The 18,088-nt window shown below is 39.2% G+C and overlaps 1 protein-coding gene and 2 pseudogenes across 2 annotated transcripts; 2 read left to right on the forward strand and 1 right to left on the reverse strand.

Moving 5' to 3' along the window:
- Positions 1–18,088, reverse strand: part of LOC148737851 (uncharacterized) — a 161,881-nt pseudogene that overhangs the window by 41,743 nt on the left and 102,050 nt on the right.
- LOC148737854 (putative pre-mRNA-splicing factor ATP-dependent RNA helicase PRP1) lies at positions 364–6,375 on the forward strand (annotated as a pseudogene). Its single transcript, XR_015996554.1, has 7 exons — positions 364–627; positions 799–997; positions 1,097–1,219; positions 1,957–2,090; positions 2,361–2,413; positions 3,003–3,126; positions 3,946–6,375. The product of XR_015996554.1 is annotated as a putative pre-mRNA-splicing factor ATP-dependent RNA helicase PRP1 (transcript).
- LOC148737855 (uncharacterized) lies at positions 9,766–10,505 on the forward strand. The gene is made up of 2 exons (XM_088748511.1): positions 9,766–10,230; positions 10,308–10,505. The coding sequence occupies exons 1-2, from the start codon at positions 10,025–10,027 to the stop codon at positions 10,426–10,428; spliced, it is 327 nt and encodes a 108-aa protein (XP_088604637.1). The 5' UTR covers positions 9,766–10,024; the 3' UTR covers positions 10,429–10,505.

Here is an 18,088-nt window from a genome sequence, read left to right on the forward strand (position 1 = left end):
CTGGTAGAAAAAAACCGGTCAGTCAGTCAACAAAGGTTGATGGACTGGTAATAATCGGTGACCAGCAATATATGAGTATATAAGAATATTAACATGAAAAACAATAGCCTACAATAATGACAAAAACCCTAATGAAGAACTAAGCATTGATCTTACAAATATGATCAGCCTTATCCTTAATCATTAAGTAGGTAAAAGTTATGACCTTAAACTTACACTTAAACTGACCTTAAACTTAAACTTACCTGCTTTTTCTTACAGAGCTCAAAAATCTACATCTTTCTAATTCTGCATATATTATATTGTTCCTTATCAAGGTTGACTGAGTGTAAAGTCACTTTGTCTTTGGTTTGTCTATAATAGGTGTACATTCCCCATTTCCGTGTAGAGTCACTGTTAGTTTCTGCCATATCAAAAGCCAGTTCACAGCAGAGAGCTGGCCGTGCTGGTCGTACACGTCCTGGCAAGTGTTTCAGATTGTACACAGAGAAAGCTTATCAACTGAAACTGAAATGCAAGACAATACCTACCCTGAAATCCTGAGGTCCAACCTTGGTACTGTGGTGCTACAGCTGAAAAAGTTGGGCATCGACGACTTGGTGCATTTTGACTTCATGGATCCTCCTGGTAGGTTCAGTGCTTGTGAGCGAGCTGTTAAATGTGTATTAGCCCTTGATTTGTGGTGATTCCCAGAAGTGTCATTTCCTAAGGAATGGCTCAAAGTCTTGCAAGTGAAAGGTTGCGTACAAACCAAACAAAGAAAGCTAAGATTTCATTCTTTTTTTGTCAGTTTGATAGCACCAGAAACTTTGATGAGAGCACTTGAACTGCTGAACCATCTTGGTGCCCTTGATGACAATGGAGACCTCACATCACTGGGCTCCATGATGGCAGAGTTTCCACTCTACCCTCAACTTGCTAACTGAAGATGGTGATAATGCCAGTTGTGACCATAACTGCTCGAATGAAATTCTCTCCGCTACTGCCATGTTATCAGGTATACAGATATCAAGTCAACCTGTTGATTTACTTAAAAATAGCTTTTGATAAATTTTTATCATTATAATTTATTAATGATCCTGCCTCTGTCTGTTAGTTCCTCAGGTGTTTATGAGACCAAATGAAGCTAAAAAGGCAGCTGATGAAGCTAAGATGAAGTTTGCTCACATTGATGGAGATCACCTGACCTTACCCAATGTTTACCATGCATACAAACAAAGTGAGTTTGACTTGTAACCTGTACTTATATTGTATGCCAAGCTTTCTGATGTTATTGTGTGTGCATTGTTAACTAAAAAAACCACCTACTAATCTTGTCCTCTTAGTCCTTTCTGAACATTATGGAACCTTGTTTTTTTTTCTCCTTGGGGAAGATTTCTGCCACACAATTTGTCTGCCACACAATTTTTCTGCCACACAATTCTTGTAATGTTAGTTTGGAGAATTGGGTATTGGATCAACTCATTAGATTCTCTATTCTCATCACTTGTCTGCTTGGTATTGTATTGAAGTTGTAAGCTGAGAAATTCTGTCTTGGTCACTCGTGGGAGTCAAAGGATTAAACTTATTTGCAGATAATCTGACAATTCAGGTTCATGAGTAACATTGCATTTACCAGTATAATGTACCGGTAACTCTTTGTTTGAGTTCTAGTACAGAAGTTGGAGCAGTTTTCTTTCTGCAGTCTCCAGGGATTTTGTGGTAGTCTTAGACAAGTTTAGCTACAATCTCTTCTTTTCCTCCTGATGATCTAATCAGGGTTTACAAGGACCAAGAAAGGGGACTCATTTTTGTATAGTATTAAAAATAAAACAGGGCCAGTGGGCTCATTTTTGGTGGTGAGATTTGCCAGCCTTGGGAAGGGTACTTTGCTATTTTGGGGGCTGGCTTGACACAGTCAAAGCCCAAAGATGTCCCAAGCTATTTCCAACAAAACTTTTTTATCCTTATTTTTAGACCATGAAGATACACAGTGGGGTTATGATAATTTTATCCAACATCGTTCTCTCAAATCGGCTGATAATGTGAGACAGCAACTTACCAGGATCATGGACAGGTTCAACTTTGCACGACGTAGCACTGACTTCAACAGATTCATGTGTGTTTGAAAATTACATCAGCAATTTGGACAGTGTAAAATTATGTTTGGCCACAAGCAGGTTCTCTTTTGATGCTGCCAACTCGTGTACAAGTACTTTAAGTACAGAATGTCCTACCAAAATGAAGAGTGGTGATAATGGCATTTTTTCCCCCAAACTAATGCAGTGATCTAATTTGAAGTACTTCAGACACTGACCATTAAATCTGTAAATCCTACCTACCCACCCACCCATCCCTCCCATGTTCCTGTTCTGATGAGTAGGTGGCTCATTTGGAGAGGTCTGGACACTACCTGACTGTCAAAGACAACCAGGTGAGACATTACCTACCTATTCCCTTTACTTACAGCACAAAATTTTCGTAACTATAGGTTATATAGTAATAGCACAACGTTGATTAAGCCCTGTTTTCATAATTATGCTGGGAAAATCCAAGCCAATCAGCAATTTCACTGTTTCCCAACTGTCCCAGATTTTGCAAATATAATTATTAGGAGATTGATGGATGTCTTTGCCAGATTCTTGGGTATGCCATTTTCTTTGTGATGGGGGGGTACTGAAGCTAAGCAACTAGAGGACTGGTAACAAGCTAAACTATTGACATCACTGACAGCAAAAAAAGAACTTGTCATGTGTAGGATCACCGAAGCATCATACTGAAAGCAGATAACTCCATGGGAAGGAACCCTCCAAATGTGTGGCTTCATAGCTCAGTTGTCAGTAGGGCCAAATAGTACCTGGGAGCCATGGGATTAAATCCCATCAGTCTGAGGTTTTTCCAGGCTTCTTTTCAGCAATTCTTAAAACTCCAATACAACTGCAAGGATTATACCCTTGCTTGATTTTTATCCGCAGGTCAATTGAAATTTACTTCACTATAATTATTATTTTATCAACCATTAGGTTGTACAACTCCATCTATCAACTTGTTTGGATCACAAGCTTGAGTGAGTGTAGTACAATTAGTTTGTTTTGACCACCAAGAGCTACATTCGGACCTGTACAGACAGAAAGGTTGACCAGTAAGGTTAGTGGTACTCAAGGGTTTCTTGAGTGTATTGTTTTGGGGTGTTTACACAATAACCCTTTGTGACTGATCTGTGAAATGTTGTCACGAGTGCAACAAAAACAAATTCAACTGAATCTTGGTCAACTGTGATCTCCGGCAATTGATGATGTTATCTTTGTTTTCATCAAGACCTACTAGGAGGATCTAGTTTCTTTTTTGCCCATTTTTTAGGTCAGGTGTCATTTTTGTATAAGGTACAAGACGTGTGACAACAGTATCAAGCAAGATGACTTTATTAATCACGCATCAAGCTTTTTTTTTATGGTGGCTCACTTATTGCACCATGAAGAAGACCTTCTGCTTTGGTGTCAGTCTGTTTAACAATTAGATTCCATATCGCCATGCATCTGTTCTGTTATAGGTGACAGATGAAGTCAAAATAGTGGTGCGAACAAAGAGAGGAGCACTTGGCACTGCTGAGTGTAACTGAATGTTCTTACCACAATTTCACATCTTCTGTGATCTATGATTGAAAAGTCACACTGCAACATGGATTCTGTCTGTTTTGTATAGTAATGAAGTAAAAAACTTTCAATTATGCTGTAGTGAATGTGTCTGCCCTCCAATAGACCAATCATAGTTCAGCTTACTACATGAACAACAAGATGTAGCATTATTGCAGTAGGCTTGACACAGGAGTGCATTAGAACAGTGGATAGAATCAATCAAGCCTAGAATGCATAAGAGACCTTTTGGAAACCTCAGGAGAACCTCTGAACCTCTTGAATGACTATTGTAAGACATTTTAAGAAAGCTTCCTGCTTGATTTTTGTACAGGTTGGTGAAAATTACACCCCAGTACTATGACCGTGAGTGAAGCCAAGCGTGTCATGGAAAGGATTATAGAGAGGTTACAGAAGAACAGATAAAACTTCAAATGAACTGTGGACAACCTCAGTAAAAAAATAATAATAATAAAACTTGTGAAAGAAAGAACTTGTAAAAAACCTTATTGCTAAGAAAATCATGCCATCATCTGCATTGAAAAAACCAGGAAAGATTTATTACTCGACGTTTCGGGGTCATCGTGACTCCATTATCAAGAGACTAGTTTAAAAACATGCAAATAAGGAAAGGTACAAGAATAGCATAAATTAGACTGAACGGCTTAAATAAACACCTTGGCGCGGATGGAATCCGTTTGCACGTTCAATGTTGGCTTACGCATGCGAATATACAACATTTCATTAACAAGGCAATCAAATTTGCCGTTACATTTCGTGATGACGTTGAATTGCTCGATCAAGCGTTCAGGCATTTCACTATTGTGCTGGAGGTGGTAGTGTTTGTAGATAGAAGATGATTTCCTTGTGTGCCCTTCTACGCGCTCGTGTAAGTGACCACGAGTATAGCCCACATACCCTGCATCACACAGGTTACATTTAAATTCATAAACGACACATTGTTGGTTAACAATAGGGGGCTTAATTTCGTGTTGCTTAAGCTGTTGATCGAGCTTAGGGCTAACGAACACTGGTTGGACAGTCACGCTTAACTTCGAGCTTAGACTGTTCAGTTGTTGTTTAACATGATTAGCTGACGACTGGTCCTTGAAGGGTAACACTAATCTCACAGTCTCCGATGGTACGTCTGGTGATGGACAGGGTTCTGCAGATGAAATCCTTCTCTCAACGAACCGCTTGATTGTAGTTTCAACCAGTGGCTTTGGGTATTTCAAGTTATGAAAAACCCCTCTAAGGCGGTCACATTCCTCGGAGAAGAAAGACCAGTTAGAAGATAATCGATAAGCGCGATCCACCATGGTGTTAACTAGGCTGCGCTTGTACTTAATGTCAACATGACTCTGGAAATGCAGAAGGAGACCCGTGTTGGTTCTTTTGATGTAGACCTTGCTCTCAATCTTTGGTGCACGGTTAAGCAGTTCAGTTCCTAGAAAGGGAAGGGATCCTTCCCGTTCGACTTCCATGGTAAACTGGAGGGAGGGATGGGTAGAGTTAAGGGTGTCTAGAAACTGGCCAGCGGTCACCCTATCAGGCATTACGGTCAGGGTGTCATCGACGTACCTCCGGTAATAGCGCGGAAGTTGACCGTGTCGTTCGAGGTTTTCCTCAATCGAGCACAATGTGCTCGTTAGCCCTAAGCTCGATCAACAGCTTAAGCAACACGAAATTAAGCCCCCTATTGTTAACCAACAATGTGTCGTTTATGAATTTAAATGTAACCTGTGTGATGCAGGGTATGTGGGCTATACTCGTGGTCACTTACACGAGCGCGTAGAAGGGCACACAAGGAAATCATCTTCTATCTACAAACACTACCACCTCCAGCACAATAGTGAAATGCCTGAACGCTTGATCGAGCAATTCAACGTCATCACGAAATGTAACGGCAAATTTGATTGCCTTGTTAATGAAATGTTGTATATTCGCATGCGTAAGCCAACATTGAACGTGCAAACGGATTCCATCCGCGCCAAGGTGTTTATTTAAGCCGTTCAGTCTAATTTATGCTATTCTTGTACCTTTCCTTATTTGCATGTTTTTAAACTAGTCTCTTGATAATGGAGTCACGATGACCCCGAAACGTCGAGTAATAAATCTTTCCTGTTTTTTTCTATGCCTTTGCTTTAGCAAATCCCTGCTGATCAAGCATCATCTGCATTTGGTTCTTTTTAACTTGAAAGTAAAACTAGATAATTATGCTTCTGTTTTTCCTCTGTTTGCTTCCTGAGATCTTTCCTCAGAAGTTTTTTCAGCTAACGACATAGAAACAGTAACATTCAGGCAAAGACTCAGGCCATCCAAGCGTGTTAAACAGTTTGCAGCTCCAAATAAAAGCTGCTCCTTGAATCCTTTAGTTGCTGATTTGTAACTTGTTGCTGTACATAGCTTTCAATCGCTTTCAATGTCTTTGCTATGTTAACTTTGAAACTCCAGAGACTGATTTAACTTCTCCCCTTCAGCTGCTTTAAATATTCTTGTAAATCAGTAAAGTGTTTTCATCCATTAGTTAAGTTATTCCCTTTACCTGTTTTCTGATAGTAGTGGAGGTAATGTGGCAAGAAGAAGTTGCATGTTCATTACCTCTTGGCATTCATGGGTGAAGTAATCAGCTGCATCTCAGTTCTACAAACTTGATTTGCTTCTACAGGCTTGATTTGCAGGTCAGGGATCTTGAACGGAACCTTTCCCACTCCTTGTTAGATGAAACAATTGAAAAATTGCTTAATAAAATCCAAGGAACACACTTTCATTGTGTTGTTATTAAAAGGATTAACTTTGGGAAAACTGCAGATATCTTGAAGTAATTTAAGCAGCTCACGGTTATTGATCTTTATCAATGCTTTGCGCCACACATTTTGCCTGACGTTGAACATTGGGTTCTTCAAAAACTGCGTACACTTTCCAAGTTCTATTCTTCATTGCATCTGCTGTCGTTTTATCAATAGCAATGAGCTGTAAAATAAAACCACTACAAGGTTAATAGTTGCAAGTTCCTTGTTGACACCATTTCGTTACTGGGGGGCAGGAGAGAATGTGAATAGCTATAAATGAAAAAATAATTATTTACTCTCACTGTATCCCCTCCTTTAATGCCAGAAAGATTATCTTAAGTGAAGTTTACTCCTGATGGACTGAAAAATACGGCACACGATAGAACACCCTGAAATGAAATAGTTGCAAGTTTCAGAATGTTCTGGAAAAGCAAACAGAAAAAGTCTATCTTCCAACCCCCTCAACTATGAATTTTTTCACTTGAGGTTACCGTGCACCTTCAGGGGTGTCTCTCGTGCAAGCGATGCATGTAGCGCGTCCGGTTTAAACTGCAGATATCTAAACCCCACATTAAATTAAAGCTTATAGGACTGGCTATCAGACTGTACCAAAAATTTTGAAAAAAAATTAATTGTCGAATTTTTCACGACTTCTAAATGCGAGCGCCCGAATCACTTAAGAGCTACAAGTCAAAGGGAATTTGTTTCATTGCTCTCAAATTTTGACAGGAGCTAGTTTTACATATAAACAACAAAACGTGTCTGAATATTTTATTTCTAAATACTTTTTTCTTCAAGAGCGATTTTTGTACGATCACTCCACATTTTTTAAATCCTATTTCAAAAATGTTCCGTAACTTTTCACTGATTAACAAATGGTAAACACCACAGCGTACACTATTGAGTTATGGATGCACGCGGGAGGTTGCTAAGCACGAAAGAAGCGTAAGAGTCGCTCGAGGCGATAGCCGAGAGCGACTCTAGCTTCTTGAGTGCTTAGCAAACCTCCCGTGTGCATCCATAACTCAATAGTGTACGCTGTGGTGTTTACCATTTGTTTTATAACATAACATTAATACATTGTAACTAAAGAGTTCCTTTTTATTTAACAAGTCTTACGTGACCAGAAAAAACAAGCGCGCGCGGAAAAATAGTCTTTGCATTTGCTCACGTCAGCAGCGTACACCCATGGGCAAATGGGGGACGCTAAATTGACCAATCAGAGCGCGCGCTTTACTTTGGTTATGTTATAAAATTAAATGTGGCAAATTGCAGACACGTTTTTTTAGCGCTTGGGCCCCGGAAGCGGAAGAACACATTAAATAAGCGAAAAACATCCGCCGGAAGTACAAAGTAGCGCTTTTGGGGCGCCGACAGGGAATACAATTTTTCACATTTTTCACACTAAGCCTCTTATGGACATAGTTTTATTTTACAGTTACTTCTCTTTCGTTAATGATACGAATAAACGACGCTCTGAGCAACCTGCAACCTATAAACTGGGCAGTAATTAAACGTAAAATCATCAAAAATATTCTAGCAAGTTACTCTTTTTTCGAGATATGAAACTTTGCTGCAATTAAAATTGACTTACTTCATGAATATCATTTATGAGATTACCCTCACATGGAATCATAGACAATTTCACTCAAAAACAAAATTAGACCCAAAATAGTCGCAAGACATATCGTAAGGTTGCCATAAGCATAAACAACAGCTGAGCTCCTCTTAAAGTAAATATCTAACATGAAACTTACTCTCGACAACATGAATGATGTTAATCCTCTTCAACTGACCATGTTCGTTTACCTCGCAACTGTAGTTTGTATTATTTTTTGTTCAGTAACTTTGATTCGGAGTCGCACACTAGTGCTGTTTTGTACAACAGTACCATTCATTCTCCAGACAATACGAGGAGCTGGTCCACCTTCCGCTGGCCACCATAAAGATGAAGAATGGTTGAGCAGGACAAACTGAGTCTTTGCGACTTCTTTTAGGCTTGTAGGAACTAAGCACAAACACAAAACTAATGAGACATCGAAATCTGTACACCGAAAATTATATATCTTCATCTTCCTACAACGAAAATCGAGTATAAGACTCGGTGTCTAAAGTTAAGTACATCTACGCAAAATCGTTACTAGGGTAACATATCTTATTCTGTACGAAGGAGAATAAGCACCCAAACATCATTTTTTATCTAGAAGCTGAATTAAAGTTTTCAAATTTGCGGAGTTAAAAACCTGCGCATAGAAAATCCTCGCAGAATTTAATCGCGCGAAATTTATTACCACATAGAAAATCTAAAACACAGAAAAAAGTGATTTACATGTAATAACAACAACATTTATACAGGATATGTATCAACAAATATACAAATTATAAACTACTCCTCCTGTAATTAATTATACAAATAAGAAAACGAAAAAAATTAAACTTGAAAATTCTTACCTGTTTCATTCCTTACTTTTCCCTCATATCTAAGTCCCATTTAAACCAGTATCTATGCTGAGGTGAAAATCTTAACCACTTGTTATGTCCACTGGATCACCGAGTAAAATAAGGAGTGTCCCTTCCACAAAATACACCCAGTAGATTGGCAGACTGATTATAACCATCACGGATCTCAAGATACTCCTCATCAGCACAAGGTGCTCCAGGCGAAAAAAAGGACTTATAGATGCTAATTCTTATTTTCACATATTGTCCGTACTCCCCTTGAAGGAGCTGAGTTCTATCAAAGTCTCGAATCGTATATTGCCTGGTGTAAACCTCTTTGATTATTGCAACTATTTAAAAGAACATAGTTTGATGGAGTAAAAGTGATCACACTTTCTACATTAAATTAACTGATGACTGTCTTTCTCGTTTTCAAGCCTCTGTCATCGTGTACGTAAACGATAATGTAAACTCTTCCTAAACTCTGAGATTAGCCTCATAGAGAAATTTTCCCTGTACTTTTCTAGTGCACCTGTAATATGAGAGGAATTTATTCTTCATAAATCAATGAGCAAGTGAAACTCCTACGTCAGTAATTAACAACTGTGTCTTCTGCAAGAAGCAAAGATCTGGAACGTTTAGGAAGTTGGTTTGAATCAGTTTTACAGTCAATTCTCCCTTCAAAGGACATATAGAGGCATGTTACCCTCACACGAGCCGTCTTAGCCTGCGCACAGGCTCCCCGTTCAATCAGACGTGGGGACACAGGAAGGGGAGCCTGCACGCAAGTCTCCGAATATCGAGTGTCTGCGTCCAAAATTTGGACGCAAAGCACTGATTGGTTGATTTTAGTTTTTCATGACGTAAGTCTTAGTTTTCAGTTCCGGTAGAGACAAAAATTAAAATGGCGGAAAGAAGCGATGCTGTTCTTCGCGATGCTTGTGACCGTTTATCAAATAATTTGAAGTTTACGCTGCAATTGAAGCCCGAACAGCGTAATGCTGTGGACTATTTACTTAAGAAAGAAGATGTGCTCGCGGTTCTTCCGACAGGATACGGCAAAAGTCTTATTTTCCAACTCTTTGCTGTTGCTGCATCGATTGAAGGGGAAGAGCGGCAAATGTGTTGATTATTTGTCCTTTGAAAAGCATCATACAAGACCAAATTGCTGAGGCTGGGAGTATGGGTATCCCGGCGGCTTCCACAGAGGATGTCTCGGAAGACGAGTTGCGTGCCGCAAAATTTCAGCTAATCTTCGGTTCGGCTGTGAAAGTTATGGAGAAACGATTCCTCGACATTATGAAAGATAACTGCTCTTCTCTTGACAGAAAGTTGGCCGCAGTTGTGGTGGATGAGTCCCATACTGTTGAGATGTGGACTGGAAAAAGGTATTAAGTTTCTAACAAATCCTATTGGGGATACTTCTAACTAAATTGTTTCTCACTTGTTCAATGATCGTTCACAGGTCTGAGGCAAAACTCGGTGCAAATGTTGCTTTCCGTGAGCCGTTTGGGAAATTGTCGCAGATCAGATCCTTTTGTAAACAAGGAGAGTCAAGTTCTATAGTCATTCACCGAAAAGCTTAAGTCTGTGTTGTCGTGCCTGTTTACTTATTTTTGGAGTCTTTCGATTGCATTAATTGATTTCCTGACCAAGGCGCTGAAGTCATTCTTTACTTTGATTACGTTTAATTTATTCGTTTTATCTTTTGAAGGCACGCCAATACTTGCAATCACGGCGACTGCAGATGAAAAAACTTAAAATGTCATTATTAAACAGTTACTGTTAAAAATGCCTCCGTGAGACATGGCGCTCGCTCGCCGGGAGCCTGTTCGTTTGTTTGTTTTCTGTTTTGGATTTTGACTTCCGGCGCGCGCTGATTGGTTGACATTTGACAGTTAACAAGATGAGTTCTCTGCAGGGTTCTTGTAGGAGGCAAACGCGATTTAGCAAGACGCGTGCAGGCTCCCCTTCCCCTGCTTCGCGCCGTTGTGCACCTCCAAGCCGGGAGCCTGTTCGCAGGCTAGAGCCGTCTCAGCTGTTTTTAAGTATCCACAACAGCTTGCATCCATTCTACAAGCATTGAGTCCAACTGTAGGGGATAAGAAAGATACACTGTAAGATACAGTGTTTTCGGTTTCAAATGAAATAAACTGCGTAATCAGGTTATCGTAAATAATTGTAGCACTGCATTACACTAGCTTGCAGGGAATAATTTTTACTCGCGAGTAGCGAGTGTACTATGATTTGCAAAGTGGCGGTTCGCCTTTAAAGTCATGTTCCATAATTTCTTAATTGTCAACGAACACGAGCAATAACTTGAAAAAAGAACACGAGCGCTTTTTTTGGACAAAAAACAATAACAAGAGCGCTTTTTTTGACAAAAAAAAAAAAACCAACAATTAACAAACAAAACAAGCAAAACAAAACAAAAAGGCAAGTTAAATAAATAATATAGCCTTACCAGTATGAAAACAAACCACCGCCCAAAAATCGATATATAATTAAGTTCACATGACCTCGATGCGAAATTAAAAGAAACCAAACAAACTGTTGTCACTTACAAAACCATAAACTTTACAAGTGACCCCAGGGCTCTGGATGAATCTGAAGTGATTATTCAAGAAGCTAATAGGTATTAGAGGGGACTGGGTAGAAGACCCAGCGAACTTCAAAGGGGCATGTCTTTGTTAGAGTTTATTCGAGTCACGCGCTCTGATGAACGTGCACAGAATCGAAACATCTACAGAGCGTTCACTGAAAAACTCGAAGCATTGCAGAATACTTTGCAAGTTTCTATAGTTTTTAAGGCGTAAAAGTCATTTTTGAGGACAGCTTATTTCATGTGATGCCAGGGGATAACTGTGCGGTGTTTGGATGCGGTTTATCCAGACGATCGAGAAGAATCAGCATATGGAAGTTGCCTACAGCAAAGGACGAAGAGTCCAGAAAATGGCGGGAAGCCTGGCTTTACGAAATAACTAAAGCGAGAGAAATGGATCAGAGCCTTCAGAGCACAATCAAAGTACGACAGGATTTATACATGCGAGAAGCATTTCAAACCCGAGGATGTGCAAGTATGTGAGTATAAGCGTTATCTACCTTGGTAACAGCTGAATTAAGTAATGTTTGTCTACATTCGAAAAGTTCAGCTCGATCGCGTGCGTCCTGCGTCTTATTCGTTCATGTTCGAGTCTTTGATAATAATCTTTGCTTCTTTTATAGTTCAATCGGCGAAAGTGACAAGAAAGAAGCCTAGATTTGGTGCATTGCCTGTTCTTAATATGCCTCAAAGAAGTCACAAATTGTTGACACCGACACCGCGACCAGCAAGAACGATCATGAGAGACCTAGACGCACACATCAACACAAGTTGCTATGAAACATTTTCCGAATTTTGTAAGCGGGATACGTGTCTGAAATCTTTAAATGAGTGGACCTCTAAGATGTTTCCCGATAAAGCGGTATTCAAGAACAAAATTGAGCCCTATCTTCCGCCTGAGTTCAAAGTCATTGTGGACGATAGCCTTGTTTTCACCGTGAAATTGTTGGGATGTTACTTGGTTGAAGACCATCCACTGTACCTCAGATTTCGTCGCACCGTACGAAACGTAACTTTGTCAGTCCTGGTCAAAGAGTTAAACGACTGCACTTTCTGTAAAGGTGTTCATGCTTCTGAAATTACGATCAAACTGTACCACCATTTATACCTATAGATTCTACAGAGGAAGATGAGGGAGGACAGCAGTTTCCACAGAAGGGAAGTTGGAGATCCCATGGATGTTCGTTTTTAATATGCGACATAGATGACTCTGTTAGTACTGCTTGCTCTAAATACCAGACTTCAGCAAATAATTCCATAAAGGCCAAACACAATAGGCGACACCTGCACATGTCAAAGAACCTGTATCCAAAACAGACCCTGAAAGAGTAAAATTGACATTGCAAAACCAGAGATTAAAATGTGCGCAGCTTGAAAATGAGCTTAAAGAAATGAGGACAGAACTACTGAAATCAAACATTGAGGTTGATGGCAAATTAAATGATGACTTGATTAAAATCATGGATTCTTCAAGAGCCAAAATTACACCTTTTATGAACTTATCGTATTCCTGAAACTTTCACCTCTCATCTTTGTAAAAACTAAAATTTTTTTTGAATCGTTTTCGGGATTTTCCGAGGTTAAAATATCTTTAAAGCCAACGTTTCGACCAGTTTTAAGGGTCTTCTTCAGGTTCTTTCAAAGGTTGTCATTATAGCGGATTGTTTAGTCTTTTAGCTTGGTGACCGCACATGATGTTTCTTGATCATTATACGACGTTTAAGCGATGTCAAATTGCGCGGGAAATGTAGTCTGAGGTCTCTCAAGTATTTCTACTCTTTCGATAATTCATTGCCTAGTACAGTCTTTTTTCATGATCAAGGAATGAGTTTAGGACTGGTTTCCATGCTTCAACGGATGTTCCGAAGAACGCCTGTTGATTGGCGTGGCGCTGTCCATTGGAAAGGCCGAACAATGCCGCACGCTTTTTATTTTTTGATTTTACTAATATATTCAGATAGGTCGTGATAGAAATAGGGTCATTTTTATTTTTTTGTTAAGCGCTCGCAGATGTCGGACTTATGAGTTTTTCTCTCGTTGTGGACTCGCTTTTTTTCGTTTAAAACACAATTTCCTCTCGTCGAAACAACGGGGTCAAAATTGTTAAAGACTCTCATTCCGCGATGTTTTTGCTGTAGTGACTCCATTCCTTCAAGAACTTTTCTTTGCCGTAATCTTCTCTCTGTTGCTACGATCTCTGCGTTTCCCCAGTCAACACCACGCACTTTGGCACTCCACGGTGTGTCGTGCTAGGCCTCCATCTTCTTTGCCCATCCATTTTTCGGCCGATAGAGTGTTTCCTTTATAAAGGTCCTCATTTGTTAGTCTCACTTTGTCCATGTGTTCTTTCTTTCTTTCTTGTTTGGAAACGGCGCCATGTTTTTTCTACATGCACAGTATTCTGGCAGTTGCAAGTGTTAGGTTCAAACGGGTTTTTGTATATTTCGTTTACGTTAGTGTTAATGGTACCTGCTAAAAGTTTTATAGGACGTTTCGTTCGCTGGTCAATACATTACGTAATTTAGCTCGCTACGTAAGGACTCTTTCCGTTTTCCGACACGTGTTAGGTTTGAGGTTTGAGGTTTTCATTCGCGAGTGTATTCAGTGATTTTCTTGCGATCGGCTACGAGCTCAACGGCTATCTACCAAAGGTTTTCTTGCTATCGTGCACGCTGTTGTCTCCTCTAGGAGCTAGACCAAAGTAAGTTCCTGTACATTTATTTTAGGTTTGTTTTATCTTAGTTTCGTCACACAGTCCATTTTATTTTGGGCTTTTAGTTTTCTACATACTCGTTTCTTTGTTCCTAGCGTTACGTTCTTGTAGCTCATTAGACTTCGGTAGTTGTCCTATTTCGTTTACAGTTCAAATCACGCAGTCACAAAGCTTTACCATCATAATTTCAAGCTATCGGCATAGTAGTCATACGTTGATTGTATTTACGTCTGCTGGATTAAACTTGGACTTTGGCATTATACGTGCGTTCGAATTCAGCTCCGACTCTATTTACGTTACACCAGTCGAGCTTTCCACAAGGGTAACCTCTCAAGGTTACAGCAAGGGATCCTATATACAAAGCATTTCTGCTTTTCACCAAGCGGCTCTCGACATGTGCGTTTAAACTCTTTTACTTTTCTTCCAGGCTTGAAAGCAACTCGAAAAGAGTGTCGGTAAGCAGTTCTTCTGAACTGCTCAGATAACCCTTTTAAATATGGTATGGACACGACTCCACGATTTTCTTGTTCTTCCTTTTCTCTTTTGTCTACCTGTTGAAGATTTTGCTCCATAAATCTTCTCACTGTTTCTCTGGGGTATCCGCTGGCTACAAACACGTCTTCGAAGTTGTGTAGTTCGTCTTCTCGGTGTTCTTCATCACATAAAGCCCTCGCTCTGTCAGAAAAACCTTTCATAATGGCTCTTTTCATACTTTCTGGGTGATCAAGAAGATAATGTACTCCGTCTATAACAAGAAGACTCACACAAACATAAATGTGAAGAGAAGGTCCAATCACCCAGAAAGAGGGGATTAAAGCAAAGGAAAGTTCTAGAAGGAATTGAGTCGCTACATGCGAGAAAAACATCGCGGAATGAGAGTCCTTATAACAATTTTGACCACGTTGAAGCGTGGAAACCAGTCCTAAATTCATTCTTTGATCATGAAAAAAGACTGTAATAGGTAGTGAGTGAATTATCGCAAAAGTAGAAGTACTTGATAGACCTCAGATTACATTTCCCGCGCAATTTCACATCGTTTAAAAGTCGTATAATTATTACAGAACATCATGTGCGGTCACCAAGCTAAAAGGCTAAACAAACCGCCATATTGACAACATGTGCGGTCACCAAGCTAAAAGGCTAAACAAACCGCCATATTGACAACATGTGCGGTCACCAAGCTAAAAGACTAAACAAACCGCCATATTGACAACATTAAACAACCTGAAGAAGACCAGTAAAACTGATCGAAACGTCGGTTTTAAAGATATTTTAACCACGGAAAATCCCGAAAACGATTCAAAAAAACTTTTATTTTTTTTATGAACTTATTTTGGCAAGAACAGCAGAAACTGTTTTCTAAGACACCAACAGGAGTACGATATCACCCGACGATGATAAAATTTTGCTTTTCATTAGCAGCCAAGTCCCCTTCTTGCTACGAAGAATTGAGAAACAGTAGAGTATTGGTTCTTCCTAGCCAAAGACGCTAAAGGGGCTATCGCAATGCCATAAAGCCAAAAAGGGGCATCCAGAGGGAGGTGATCGAGGAACTGAAGGATGAAACAAATAATTGCATTGATTTTCAACGATACATAGTTCTCCTCTTTGACGAATGAAGGTGACGGCAAACCTTGTTTTTGATAACACCACTGGAGAACTCATTGGGTTTGTAGACCTTGGAGATCCTGAACTGAACTTTGCCACACTAAAGAAACCCAACATGATTGCTACATGTTCTGGCTTTCTTCATCAGAGGAATGCGCACAGAACTTAAGTTTTGTTTTTCATATTATGCCACCTCTGGTGTCACATCTGTTCAACTAATGTCACTGTTCTGGGAAGCAGTGTGTGTGCTGGAAACAAGAGGGGATGCAGTTTGTTCTTACGGAGCGTTTTTTCCAAGACCCTGTTGAGGAATAGTTTGGCAAGCAACGCATAATTGGCCGACGCAGTGATAACCCAGACATCCGCATGTTTGGGTACAACAACAACACAATCAGAATCCAGAGGTCAGTTTCTTGCCAGAGTGGCAACACAAGGGGTAGAAAGGACAAGAAACGAGCATGGGTGGAGGTTGTAGATACTAAATTGGCATGCCAAAAGAAAAGAAGGACTGTGTAGAAATATAGTATTGTATAGCAGTATCATGTAATGAATATTTCTTGATAAGACATATTTTTTAATATGCTGTCAAGTAAATCAAATTTTAAAATAATTTTTGTTTGTAATAAAATTTGTTTAGACTACCTAATAGCAATAGGCTTGTAAGTTGATTCTAAAACTGAAGAAAATGCAATTTGAAAAATAGTTTTCTCAATGATATATTTAAATGTTTGCACATTTTTGTTGTTTGAAATAACATGGTGTTTCTCACATCAAGTGAAGCACACAACTACTTTGCACTCTGAGTATAATATTGATAATCTAATCAAAATTCATAAAACCTATTTCCACAAATTTTGATATGTTTTGTGTAACTTATAAAGATCATTTTATATTTGTATTTCACTTTCGCAGAAATTCTCACTTACGTTAGAAGGAAACTCTGCACACGCTGGTTCTACAGACTTGGACTGTATCTTTTCGGTTAACTTGACTTTATTCTTCCCAATCCAACATTACACGTTCTTTTCTACGAGCTATCTCAATCCCATCTTCCTTGAGTTACAAAAATGCTATGTTTTATAAGCTACGGATATGCACACCCAGATACGTAAGTCCGGAGTGGTAAGATAATTTAAGCTAAATTGACAAAGTTCCAGTTTTGTTTTACACATTCTTCAAGGTTTCGTGGCCACTAATTTCCTGTTACATCGGCTTGCTCGACAATCATAGTGTTAATCTATGCATGCAGTTTTACTAGCGACTATTTGATTAAATACATCTTTGGCTTTGAAGGCTCGATTATACGACGCCGGTTAATACTTCCTTTGACATTCCACCAATCAATGTTGGCGACAAGAAATAATAACTCACTTAATCAACTACTAATTATACCGAAACAGGAAAACTTTATTATGAGCACGTGCAAACTTTTCACGACATTCACTTAGGTGAATAAAAATTGTTTTCCTTTAAAGCCTCCTTCATTTTCTCTACTATATTTCAACGAGAACAAGAACTCTATTTGAAATGATAATTTTATCTTTTTGGACTGTTTGCCGTACTCAAAGCCTTTGTTTCTACTCAATTTTATCAAAGTGGTCGGCCAAATCAGATTAAAAACAATTATAGCGAGAATAGAACCAAAGGAATGAATATATATACAAAAACAGTCAATAAAAAGAACTGGAAACCAACGATAAGTTTGATTAACGATACGATTAACGCGAGATTCAGGCACATCTTACTAAATAAACTACAAAAACAAGCCAAATGTGACATTTTATCACTCACATAAGTTTTATTAGGTGCAAATTCTTCCTCCAATGTCTTGAAAGTCTTCTAGTTATACTAAAACTGCAAGAAAATCGTCTCCAAACAAGCATATTTCTTCGTCACTGTACGCTATATTAAAAAGTTTGTTGTGCACATTCAGCGAGGCGTGAACTTTCAACATCAAAATCTAAACAAAAGGCCGGTCCTCGGAAGTTCGCTGGGTCTCCTAACCAGTCCCCCTCTACTAACTATGAGAAGTGTCACTGTCAATGAACCCTTTACAATCCAGCATTAGTATTGTTTCAGTGTGAATGTTTGCAGACTCTTCGACAAACATTAACCCTTTAAACTCTAAGAGTGACCAGTATCTAATTTCTCCCTACAATATCACCCCTAAATCACACCTCAAGGTCAGGAAAATTAAGGAAATGATCACCAACTCAAGAAGCTCTTGATTGTTACACAAATTCTCCCTATCGGCAACATAGGAAATGTATAGAGAATAGTAAGGAGAACATGCATTCTGATGTCAGGTCAGGGCGTAAAGGGT

The sequence above is a fragment of the Stylophora pistillata genome, chromosome 2 (assembly GCF_964205215.1).
Source record: "Stylophora pistillata chromosome 2, jaStyPist1.2, whole genome shotgun sequence".
In the NCBI taxonomy this organism is placed as follows: Eukaryota; Metazoa; Cnidaria; class Anthozoa; order Scleractinia; family Pocilloporidae; genus Stylophora; species Stylophora pistillata.

Bases quoted from the DNA above. Each gene is read 5' to 3' on its own strand.
- LOC148737855 (XM_088748511.1), top strand. From the start codon at position 10,025: ATGGGTATCCCGGCGGCTTCCACAGAGGATGTCTCGGAAGACGAGTTG. The intron at 10,231-10,307 runs GTATTAAGTTTC...GATCGTTCACAG, and splicing joins GAGATGTGGACTGGAAAAAG to GTCTGAGGCAAAACTCGGTG.